Consider the following 12250-nt stretch of genomic DNA (forward strand, 5'->3'; position numbering starts at 1 on the left):
CAGTAGAGAGAAGAGTTACATGGGGATGTGGACCCTGTGTCAGGGTGGAGTGGGTAGTCCAAGGGACATAGCCTGGTGTCATTAATTTTGTTCATGAGGAAGGAAGGGAGACATGTCTTGAGAGTAGAAGGGCGTGACAACCACCCATAGGAGAGTGTGAGTGGTTGGTAAACTGGCTCATGCACGCCTCTGGCTTATAGGATGTGAGGTGTGGGGCCACCGGTGAGCCTCGGACCGTGGAGAGGTGGGCCTGTGATTTCCCAAGAAGCTCTCACCTACCCGTGTTTGCGAGCAATAGAGGCGACAGCTGGCCTCTGCTTTTAGGTTGGGCAGTTGCAGGCTGGTTGACCCAGGCCTTTGGGAACTGCTGTAGAGTGCCAGGAGAAAGTGGAGACATGCACTTGTGAATTAATTCAAAGGCTGAGGTGGAGGAGAAGAACGAGATGTCCTCCCATGTCCTCCGAGATCCCCTGAGGGAGGAGGAGATAGAGTGTCCAGCCTTGTGATCAGAGAGTGCCTGAACGGTAGAGAGGAGAATAAACTGGTTATCCTAGGGCAGAGCTTGCTTCAGGTTACTGAGCAGCACAGACCCTCAGCAAGCTCATACTTCCCTAGGCTGAGCTGACACTGGTCCTGGGGGCCCTTCCTGCTCTCCCTCCCATTCCTTCAGCTGTCCCAGCCCACAGGCTCTGCGGAGGGAGAGATGGAGTGGGGGAAGGGGTCAGCAGCCAATCACATCCCCTACAGCCTTAGGCATCTGCACCTGGTCTAACCAATCCCCTCTGAACAAACAACTCGCTCAGCCTCTGCTCTCTCCTCCCCTCCCTGCTCTGCCCAGCAACAGCAGAAAGGAGGTTTAAGGAGGAGAGGGAGGCCCTGCAAACTCCCAGCCCCTGGCAGCAACGGAGCTGGGCCCCAGGCTCACTCTATAGAGGGAGGTTAACACAATACTTACAGTTCCTGGAGCCCAGGCAAAATGTCCCTAGGGGCCCTCAAGACTGTGCAAGCCCAGCTCTCATGGACAGGAACTCATACATTACAGAGATCCTGCTTCTTGGAGCCTTGGGCCACAAGCCAGTCTAAATCACTCCACAGCTCTGGGGCATGTCCTGGATTGACAATCTGAACGGCAGAGACACAGTTCTGGGGGAGGAGATGGACATTGAACAAACAAGCACACAAATGCCTATTTAACTAGAAACAGTGATAAGGCCTAGGAAGGAAAAGAACTGTTTGTTATGTAGGAGAATAAGAGGGGCCTGATTTAGACTGGCTTTTACAGTTTGTGTTGGTTTCACTTCCTTTTGTCCAGATTTACGACGGCTATTTTATTCATTACTTTGCCCCCAGAGGCCTCCCACCTGTTGAGAAAAACGTGGTGTTTGTTATTGACGTGAGCGGCTCCATGTTTGGTACCAAGATGAAGCAGGTAACAAGGACCTTGTGGACCTTTCATAGCTCTTCTTTTATAAGGCTCAGCAAACAGAGAGTTCTGAAACATTGGTTCCCTGGGGCCAGAGACCGCACCATCGCATCACCCTTGAATCTTATAGGCCTGGGCCTACCTTAGGGTCCAGGCACCTTATCTATCAGAAGCCTTGAATCTTATAGGCCTGGGCCTACCTTACGTTCCAGGTACCTTATCTATCAGAAGCCTTGAATCTTATAGGCCTGGGCCTACCTTAGGATCCAGGTACCTTATCTATCAGGAGCCTTGAATCTTATAGGCCTGGGCCTACCTTAGGTTCCAGGTACCTTATCTATCAGGAGCCTTGAATCTTATAGGCCTGGGCCTACCTTAGGGTCCAGGTACCTTATCTATCAGGAGCCGTGTAGACCCGGAGCCACAGAATTTGAGGAACATTGAAACATTGGACTATGGGGCCTGAAAGCATTGAGACCTTCAACCACAAAACTCCTGGGCTCACAAGTTCCCAGAACGGTAGAGCTTTTGAGATAGAGTACTCTGGTATTATTAAAGGTGAGTTAAAAAAAAAGAAGAAGAAGAAGAAGAAGAAAGGAGAAAACCTCAGGTATTTTAGACTCTGAACATTTCTGTTGCACAAGTTTTTGGGGTTTGTTTTTTGTTTGTTTGGTTGTTTGTTTTTACTTGAAAGCCAGAAAAATACAATGTACTGGCACCATAGTGCTTAGAAAGCATAGAATCCTGGGTCCATCTAGACTTAAATGTTGTAGTTCTTCTATCAGAGCACCCTTGAAACAGAATATTGGAGTTATAGACCAAAGAGATTTTGACTTTGAGCTTGAATTCTTAATGTTTTGTAAGCAGTATATCAAACCATAGTTCTCTGGGGTTCTACAATTGTAAGGTTCAAGTGTCCTGGGGCAGTATAGCTTTTGTACCTTGTAATTATGAACTACAAAGCCCATGGGACCTAAGGCTAACTGACTTGTGTTTTACCACAGTGCAGTTAAATCTGAAGAAGGGAAGAATTAAAAACTATCTCCCTCTAGCCTTTGGTGTAGAAGAAGCTATATACCCAACTCCAAACCTTTTACCCTTCCCATCTCATGTAAGATGGTAAAAAACTGAGGAGTACTTGTGAAGGTCATATTCCAGGGGCACAGGTACCCTAAAAGATGAAACCTAATGATAAAACTATGGAATGCTTCCCCTCCTCCACACATTACTACCACATCAACTATGCTCCTATATAACAAGAAAAGGTTTCAGCTGAAAGAACTGGAAACCTACACTCTATTAAGAAAGAATCTTTAGGGAAACCCAAGGCAACAGAGGAGACGATAACAGGGACCCTATACAAAATTTTATCTTCTGACACTTGCAATTGCAGCAACCAGCAAACATAATTTAACTCTTAGCCATGTAAATATAAAACCTCACACTAACGGCTATTTACCTTAGTTCCTTTTACCTGATACATCCGGTCTGGCTTTCAACAAAAACTTACAAGGTATGATAAAAGTAAAAACACAGTCTGAAGATGTAAATCAAGCATCAGAACCAGACTGATACGTTAGAATAATCAGAGTGGGAATTTTAAATAACTGATTAATATGCTAAGGGTTCTAATAGGGAAAGTGGACAACATGCAAGAATAGATGGGTAATGTAAGCAGAGATGGATGCCCTCAGAAAATGATAAATAAATACTATAAATATAAAACACTGTGATAGGAATGAAAAATGCTTTTGATGGGCTCATTAGGAGACTGAACATGGAATCAATGAGCTTGAAGATATGTCAATAGAAACTTCCCAACCTGAAAAGGAAAGAATGAAAAAACAAAACAAAACAAAACAGAACATCCAAGAACTGTGTACTATTACAAAAGTGTAATGTATGTGTAATAGGAATACCAGAAAAAGAAAGACAGAAAGTAACAGAAGAAATATTTGAAGGAATAATAGATACAAATTTTCCAAAATAAATGACAGCCACCAAACCATAGGATCAGGAAGCTCTGAGAACATTAAGCAGGAGAAATACCAAATAATCCACAGGCACATTTTATTCAAACTGCAAAAAATCAAAGACAAGAAAGAACACCCTGGAAAAAAAGAAAGCCCGTAGAAAATAACACTTTACTTATAGAGGAACAAGGATAAGAATTACATCCCACTGCTCTTGAGAAACGATGCAAGCAAAAAGAGTGGAATGAAATATTTAAAGTGTTGAAAGAAAAAAAGCACTAGCCTATAATTCTGTATACAGCAACATTGTCCTTCCAAAGTGAAAGAGAAATAAAGACCTATTAGCCAAAGAAAAATTGAGGGAATTATCTCCAGTAGACATGCCTCTCACAGGTAAATGTTAGAAGTTCTTCAGAGAGAAGGAAAATGGTATAGCTCAGATACTTGAATCTACATAAACAAAGGAAGAGTGTTGGAGAAGGAATAAATGAAGGTAAAATAAAATATTTTTAAATTAATTGATCTAACAGATAACAGTTGGTTCAAAATAATAATAGCGACAATGTATTCAGTGAATCAGCTTATTGATAAGTGAAATTAATGACAGCAATGGCATAAGGGACAGAAGAGAAGAATTGGGAATACTCTTACAAGGTGCAGATGCTCCTTGACTTACGATGGAGTTATGTACCTGGTAAACCCAACATAATTTAAAATATCATAAGTCAAAAATGCATTTAATATACCTGATGTGCCAAACATTATAGCTTAACCTAGCCTACCATAAACATGCTCAGAACACTTACATTAGCCTACAGTTGGGCAATTATCTTGAGTTTCATTTCAAGAGTAATTGACTTCCTCATCTTCTTCTCACCAGAAACAGTAGACATAGATGGATGTCTTGTGACATAATGGGATGTGAAATTACAAAACACAATATCCAAAAAAAACGCTGGCAACACAGTACACTGTGGAGTATCTGTTTTCACCCTCATGGTTGCGTAGCTGAGTGGGAGCTGCAGCTCACTGCCACTGCCTAGCATCGTGAGAAACTATTGGTCCTCATATCACTAGTCCAGGAAAAGATCAAAATTCAAAGTATGGTTTCTACTGAATGAATATTGTTTTTGCACCATCATAAAGTCAAAAAATCTTAAGTCAACCATCGTAAGTCAGGGACTGGCTGTACTTGCACTACACATGAAGTTGCATAGTGTGACTTGAAAGTGAACTTGTGTTAGTTGTAAAGGCATATTGTAAACTCTAGGACAACAACTAAGAAAAAATTTTTAAATATTTTAAAATAGATATGCTAAGAGATAAGAGAAAACAGGATCATGTAAAACACTCAATTGAAAGCAGTGAAGGCAGAAAAAGAGTGGAAGACAAAAAAAGAGAACAAGGGCAATGAATAGAAAACAATTCAAATATGGCAAATATTAATCTATATAAGTAATCACTTTAACCATAAATGGCCTAAATACACAAATGCAAAGACAGAGACTGTCAGTGTTGATTTAAAAACAAACAAAAAAGACCCAACTATATATTATATACAAGAAATCCATTTTTAAATACAAAGACACAGATAAATTAAAGTAATATAGTCATGGGATGTACAGTACAGCATAGGGAATATAGTCAATAGTATTGTAACAGCTATATACGATGTCAGAGGGGTAGTAGACTGGGGGGGATTATTACTTTGTGAGGGGTATAAATGTCTAACCATTACGTAGCTTTGTACACCTGAAACTAATACAAAAAAATTTTTTTTTAAGTAATAGAATGGAAAAAAGATGTACCATGCCAACAATAATCAAAAGAAAGCTGGAGCAGCTTTCTTTAATTTCAAACAAAATAGACTTCAGAGCAAGTGAATTATCACGGATAAAGAGGTGCATTGTATAATAATAAAAGAGTCAATTCTCCAAGCAAACATAGCAATCCTTAATATGTATGCACCTAATAATAGAGCGTCAAAATACATGAGGCAAAAACTGATCTAACATCAAGGAGAAATAGATGAATCCAGTATAATAGAGACAAACTCCTCTCTATCAGAAATGGACAGATCCAGCAGGCAGAAAATCATTAAGGACATAGTTGAACTGAACAGCACCATCCGTTAACTGGATCTAATTGGCATCTACACAATACTTCATCCAATGATAGCATAATACACATTCCTCTCAAGTTTACATGGAACATTTGCCAAAACAGACTATGTATATTGTGAGCCATTAAACACACCTTAACAAATTTAAAAGAATATAAATCATACAAAGTATGCTCGCAAACCAAATGAAATTAAACTAGAAATAAATAACAGAAAGATAGTGGAAAAAATCTCAAAATAATAGATTAAACAACATACTTCTAAAAACATAATCTGTCCCTGGTTAACAAGGATCTCAGAAAAGGCCATCCTCTATGTCTTAGCCCTCTCAATAGAAACAAGAATATGGTGCTCACTCCCTATCCCAGAGTGTGTGACCTCTCCCCTGAGTTCATTCTATGGCAGGAAGGACTCTGGTCCACTTAGAAGCATTCAAGTCATCTTCTATCAGTTCAAGATGTAGAAAAATGTGGGCCACGAGTGTCCTTCCTGGGGTTTCTGGAACCTATAACGATATAAACGGTAGAAGGTATAATATTATGCTTAAAGTCACTGGATTTAATACCTCCAAAATATAGATTTGAGTCCCTGGTCCATCAATGATTAGCTGTGTGACCTTGAGCAAGTCATTCCACCCCTCTGGGCCTCAGTGTCATCACCTGTAAATGGGGGATAATATTAGCATCTTCCTCATTGTGTTGCTGTGAGGATTAAATGAGTTGATGCATCTAAAGTATTTAGTACAGTGCCTGGAACATAGCAAGTGTCTTATAAATGGTCCCTAATACTAGAACCTACATACCTGAAACTCCTATGTGCCTAGCCCTATGCTAAATACTATCATAGAGAAGGGAGCCAAGAAGAAGAAGCGTTCTAAGCCCTGTTCAAAGAGGGCTCAATATCTGGATGGAGAATGAAAATACTTTACATAAGACAGTTGGTGAAAAGTCTGAGACAGGGAATGTCTGGGTGAGAAGGGCATGGCTCAGAATAGGCAATAAAAGAAGGACTTCCCAGAGAAGGAGCAACTGAAGGAGCAGTGAAGACATGAATAAATAAAGGAGAAGTGAGAAGATCTGCTATCTAAAGGACAAAACAAGAGCACAGTTGTGGAGACAAAATGGAATCTGGGTTATCTGGGGGCTGGTGAAAAGACCAGCCTGGAAGAAACAGATGGTGAGGTAGAGTAACAGAATAGATGGAACAGAACTAAAGCATGCAAAGTCATTGAAAGATAGGCATAAAGACCTGGAATCATAAAGCTCTTAAATTTTAGGGTCCTGGAATCATTGAATCCTGAGTCATGGGGTCCAAGAACCATAGAACATATGAATCCTAGCACTCTGAAAGCATAGAGCTTGAATCTTCCAGACCACCACTGTCCAACAGAACTTGATAATGGAAATGCTCTAAAATTCTGAGGTTTCCAATATAGTAGCCACTGGCCACATATGGTTATTGAACACTTGAAATGTGGCTACTACAAATAAAGAAAAAAAATTCTTTGATTTTAACTAACTTACATTTACGTTTAAATAGCTCCATGTAGCTAGAAGCTATCATTGGGCAGTGCTGGTCTGGGTTTTGGGCCATAGAGCCTACAGAGCATTTTGACCTGAGAATCCTAGACTGACAGAGTGCTGGAGTCAGAGAGTCTTAAAACCGTACCACACTTAGACCTTAATACCTTGTATAGAAAGAGCGTTTCAGTCTTGAGCAAGACCTCAAGTCTTGATCCATCTCCTTTACTTTATCCATATCCCACAGACTAAAAAAGCTATGGATGTGATCCTTGGTGACCTGCAGGCCAATGACTACTTCAACATCATCTCCTTTTCTGACACAGTTAGTGTCTGGAAAGCTGGAGGCTCCATCCAGGCCACCACCCAGAACATCCACAGTGCCAAGGACTATCTGGGACACCTGGAAGCTGATGGTTGTAAGTGTTAGAGCTACCTACACAGATGGGCAGGCTGAGGTGATATGGGAAATTCTCGAAAGGCTTCCTTCATTCCCCCACCCACTTCATCTCACACAATGCCTGGAATATCACCATTACATTTTACACAAATACGTGCCTTTCATGTCCCTTTTCCTGGTGGAAAGAGCACAGCTGATTCTCCATGTATTTTAGGACACATTCCTTTTTAGACCAGAGTTTCCTCCTCTTTAAACTACATATGTAGAAGAATTTGGTAAGGCTTTTTAAAATCAATAATCTAGATATTCATTTCCAAGCATTTGAGCAAGTTGCTGCCCTGATTCTGGCTTTTGATCAATCTTCTCTCAATTACTAAAGTCTTCCCACCATCACCACCACCACCTCCTATCAACTCAGCCCTTTCTTTCCCTGTAGCATGGAGGTGGGAGTGCTATCACTGGGGCGCTGCCAATTTGACTAGTGAATGAGACATCCCCCAAGGGAACAGGCAAAGCACAGTCTGATCCAGGGAGTTATAAAAGCCAAGGACATATGGGCCTCACTCTCAGATCTCAGAGAGCCTGTGTGAGGGTGGGGGACTTGGGAAGAATAAGCAGCAGAAACAGTCTAAGCAAAGATGAGGAGATATGACTGAGCCTGGGAGGTTGGTGAGGCATCCAGTGTGTCTGCAATGGGGGTAGAAGTAACTAGAAAAGATGGTCTCACAGTCTGCTCCCCAATTAGGGACCGACATCAATGCAGCTCTGCTGGCAGCTGCTTCAGTGCTGAACCATAGCAACCAGGAGCCTGAGAGGGGCTCCAGTGTGTGGAGGATCCCTCTCATCATCTTCCTGACAGATGGGGAGCCCACAGCCGGTGTGACAACCCCCAGTGTGATCCTATCCAACGTCCGTCAGGCGCTGGGCAACAGGGTGTCCCTTTTCAGTTTGGCCTTTGGGGATGATGCTGACTTCCCACTGCTACGTTGCCTGTCCCTGGAGAACCGGGGAGCAGCCCGGCGCATATACGAGGACACCGATGCAGCCCTACAGCTAGAGGGCCTCTATGAAGAGATTTCCATGCCTGTGCTGGCAGACGTGCGTCTGGACTACCTGGGTGGTTTGGTTGGGGCCTCCCCTTGGGCCCTTTTCCCCAACTACTTTGGTGGCTCAGAGCTGGTGGTGGCAGGCCTGGTGCAGCCAGGTGAACAGGAACTGGGCATCCACCTGGCAGCCCGTGGCCCCAAAGATCAGCTACTTGTGGCCCACCACAGTGAGGTGGCCATCAATAGCAGCCAGAAGGCCTTTGGTTGCCCAGGTGAACAAGCCCCCAGTGTAGCCCACTTCATACGCCGCCTCTGGGCCTATGTCACCATTGGAGAACTGCTGGAGGCACGCTTCCGAGCCCGTGACACCACCACTCGCCACCTGTTAGCTGCCAAAATCCTCAACCTGTCTCTTGAATACAACTTTGTTACACCTCTGACTTCACTGGTCATGGTGCAGCCCAAGGAGGCCAGTGAAGAGGCCAGGAGACAGACTTCTTCCACAACTGGACCAGGCACCATCACGCCCTCAGCCACCAACAGGCATGGCCCAGGGGCAGGCACAGCCCAGCCAGCCTTTGTGTCCAAGGTCTCTCCCAAATCAAGGCTTGTGAAACCAAAGTTCTACTTATCCTCAACTTCTCCTGCTACAAAGAAGATGACCAGTTCCAAGGAATTGGAACCACTGGGTCAGAGCCCTAGTACCCTATCCACCTTAGTACACCCAAGGCCCAAAATTCCAGCACAACATGATTCTGGCACCTTGGCTCCGCCAACTCTCAGGACAAAATCTGCTGCCTTTGTGCCCTCAAATTCCAGTACCCTATTACTTCTGAAGTCCAGCACTATATCACACCAGAATCCTGGTACCCTATTGCCCATGAATTCCAACTTACAAGTCCCACCTCTGAAACTTGGCACCCCATCCCAGCCCAAAGCTGGCACTATGAAACATGCCACTCCACTGCATTCCAAATCTGGTGCTCCATCATCACAACCTAAACTTGGTTCCCCATCAAACGCCCAACCTGGGGTATTCACATCACAGTCACCCAAAAATCTGCCGTGGCCCAGGCCTGGAGTCTCCACACTTCAGATCCCCAAATACCCACCACACAACAGACCAAGGGTTCCTGTTCCCAAGACCCCAAATAACCTATCACCTCCTAGACCTGGGATCCTCTTACCCAAGACCCTTAAAGTCCCACCACCTCTTAAACCTAGTGTTCCACCTCACCAAACTTCCTCAAGTTTATCAGTTTCCAAACCTAGGACTCCAACCCCCAATAAACGCAATACTCCATTACCCTCCAGACCTGCCAAACCTAGGCCCCCACCTCCTCAGAGCCTAAGCACATTCCCAAGCACAATCTCAAATCCCACAACTCCCAGAAGTAACATGACCACCTCTGTCCTTGGAGAACCACCCCCTACTCCCTTTAATCCCACCCTGGCCTCTCTGTTGTCCCCTGGAAAGCTCCAGCATCAGCATGACCTGCTGCCAGGGCCCCAAAGAACCAGGCAAATTCTGGGACCATCCGTGTCAGCAGTCCCAAGAATGGGTCTACCCAATAGCTCTAAGCCTATGCCAGAAGGAAGCCCCTCAAACCTGCCAGTCTTGCTGCCTTCTAGCACCCTCCCTGAGACAGTCAGCCTGCTCCTTCTCCCTGAGGAGCTAGAGCTTCTGTCTGAGTCAATGGTGGAGTCCAAGTTTGTGGAGTCCTTGAACCCACCGGCTTTCTATACCTTCCTCACTCCTGATGAAGATGGTGAGTGCCATGGACAAGAGGTAAAGACACGAGGGGGAAGTATAAATAGACAGCATCAGAAACCGGGAGTGTATAAGGCTTATGCAATATGTGCATTTTGCACATGAGGAAACTGAAGCACAAAGAGAAGTGAAGTAATTTGCTCCATGTCACACAGCTAGTGAGAAAGTTGAACCTGTATAATCCAGTCCCAGACTGAATGTGCTTCACCATTCCACTATTCTGCCTCCCTGAGAGGAGTGACATTTCCTGGGTGACATTATAGGGCAGGATTAGAACCAGTTGAGGGTGGCGGTAAATCACAGGGATACAAATTTTGGTATGATATCCTCAACATGCCCCTCTCCCTCACCACCCCCCCCAATATCCCTTCCATGTTCAATTCCTGACAATGTTGCCTCTAACATATTTGCCAAATGCACCCACTTCTCACCAACCCAACTGTCACTATCACAGATCAGACTACCTTTTGTCTCACCTAGAAAACTGTCCCTGCCTCCTCACTGATCTCCCTGCTTCCTCTCTTGAGAGAATCTCTTGGCCATTCTCCTCCAGCAACTAAAGGGATCTTTTAAAAACATAGATTACTTCATGTCCCTTCCCTACTTAACTCCCTAAGGGTTTTCCTTCCTTTACACTTAGAATGAAGTCCAAAGTCCTCTTTATGGTCTACAAGGCCCTTCATGATCTGCTTCTATCCCATACCTCTCTGATCTCACCATCTCCCACTCACTCTCTGAACTCTAGCCCCACTGGTCTCTCTGGTCCACCAATGGGCCCTGCCCCCACTCCTGCCTCCACCCAGGGACTGCTTTCAAGCTGTTACCCTGCTTGGTAGCCTATCTGACCTGCCTTGCCCTGTCACTTTCCCGGTACCCTCATCTCTTCCATTGCCACTCATACTCTAGCTCATGACTTAGATCTCAGTCCAGATGTCCTTCCCATCCACCCCCACAACCCCAGACTACATCAAGTATCTGTAACTCCCTCAATCACTCTGTTATTTTTTCTTATAGCATTTATCATCTTTGGTAGTTAAGATTTCATTCATGTCTGCCTCTCAGACTAAAATATGAGCTTCATCAGGTCAAAAATCATGATTGCCTTTTTCACCACTATATCCCTGATGCCTAAACAGTGCCTGAATAAATGAATGAATGCTATGAGGATGAGGAAGAATTTTTAATATAACTAAGCTTGAAATACTAAGATGCTGTGGAGAGCATAAGGTCCCAGTCTTGGCAATATGCAGGTCAGATTGGGTCTCCAATGGGGACTCTCCTGGTCATAAGGAAGGTACGCCCTTTGGTTGGCCCAGGGCATCTTTTCCCTGGGAGTGTGAAATCTTTCTCTAATTTCTTTTGTGCTTGGCAGGAAATCCACATTGGGAAGGCAATTCTGAAGAGACCCTGGGAGGAGCTGGAGGCAGCATGGACTCTCAGGGAAGTTCTGTGGAGCTAGTAAAAGGTGAACAAGGAGCTCCCCTGACTAAGACCCCTAAGGTTTCATTTCCATTTAATTAGAATTCTCACAGGTATTGTGTGAGCCTAAAGGAGAGACCAGACAATGTGTTAATTTTCCATTACTGAATAACAACCGTATTTCCCCAAAAATAAGACCAAGCCGGATAATCAGTTTTAATGCATCTTTGGGAGCAAAAACGAATATAAGGCCCGGTCTTATTTTACTATAATATAAGACTGGGTCTTTAATATAGCATAGTATAATATAATATAATATAATATAATATAATATAATATAATATAATATAATACCAGGTCTTATATTGCTTTTTGCTCCAAAAGACGAGAGCTGATTGTCTAGCTGTCTTATTTTCGGGGAAACACGGAAATTACCACAAAACTTAGTAGCTTAAAGCAACACCTATTAATTATCTATCTCATGGTTCTGTAGGTCAGAAGTCTGGACACATGTTAGTTGGATTCTCTGCTTAGGGTCTCACAAGACTGGAATCAAGGTGTCTGTCAGACTGAGTT

At 43.7% G+C, this 12250-nt stretch overlaps 1 protein-coding gene across 1 annotated transcript in view; it reads left to right on the top strand.

Moving 5' to 3' along the window:
• The window catches only part of ITIH6 (inter-alpha-trypsin inhibitor heavy chain family member 6), a gene marked incomplete at both ends in the record, with an annotated part of 28866 nt that overhangs the window by 13040 nt on the left and 3576 nt on the right, over nt 1-12250 (top strand). Inside the window, 4 exons of the mRNA XM_081042686.1 lie at nt 1313-1429; nt 7286-7457; nt 8184-10253; nt 11628-11720. Of these exons, the coding sequence (XP_080898812.1) occupies nt 1313-1429; nt 7286-7457; nt 8184-10253; nt 11628-11720 (2452 nt within the window). The remainder of the gene's footprint in view (nt 1-1312; nt 1430-7285; nt 7458-8183; nt 10254-11627; nt 11721-12250) is intronic.

Source organism: Rhinolophus hipposideros (assembly GCF_964194185.1).
Source record: "Rhinolophus hipposideros genome assembly, chromosome: X".
Classification (NCBI taxonomy): Eukaryota; Metazoa; Chordata; class Mammalia; order Chiroptera; family Rhinolophidae; genus Rhinolophus; species Rhinolophus hipposideros.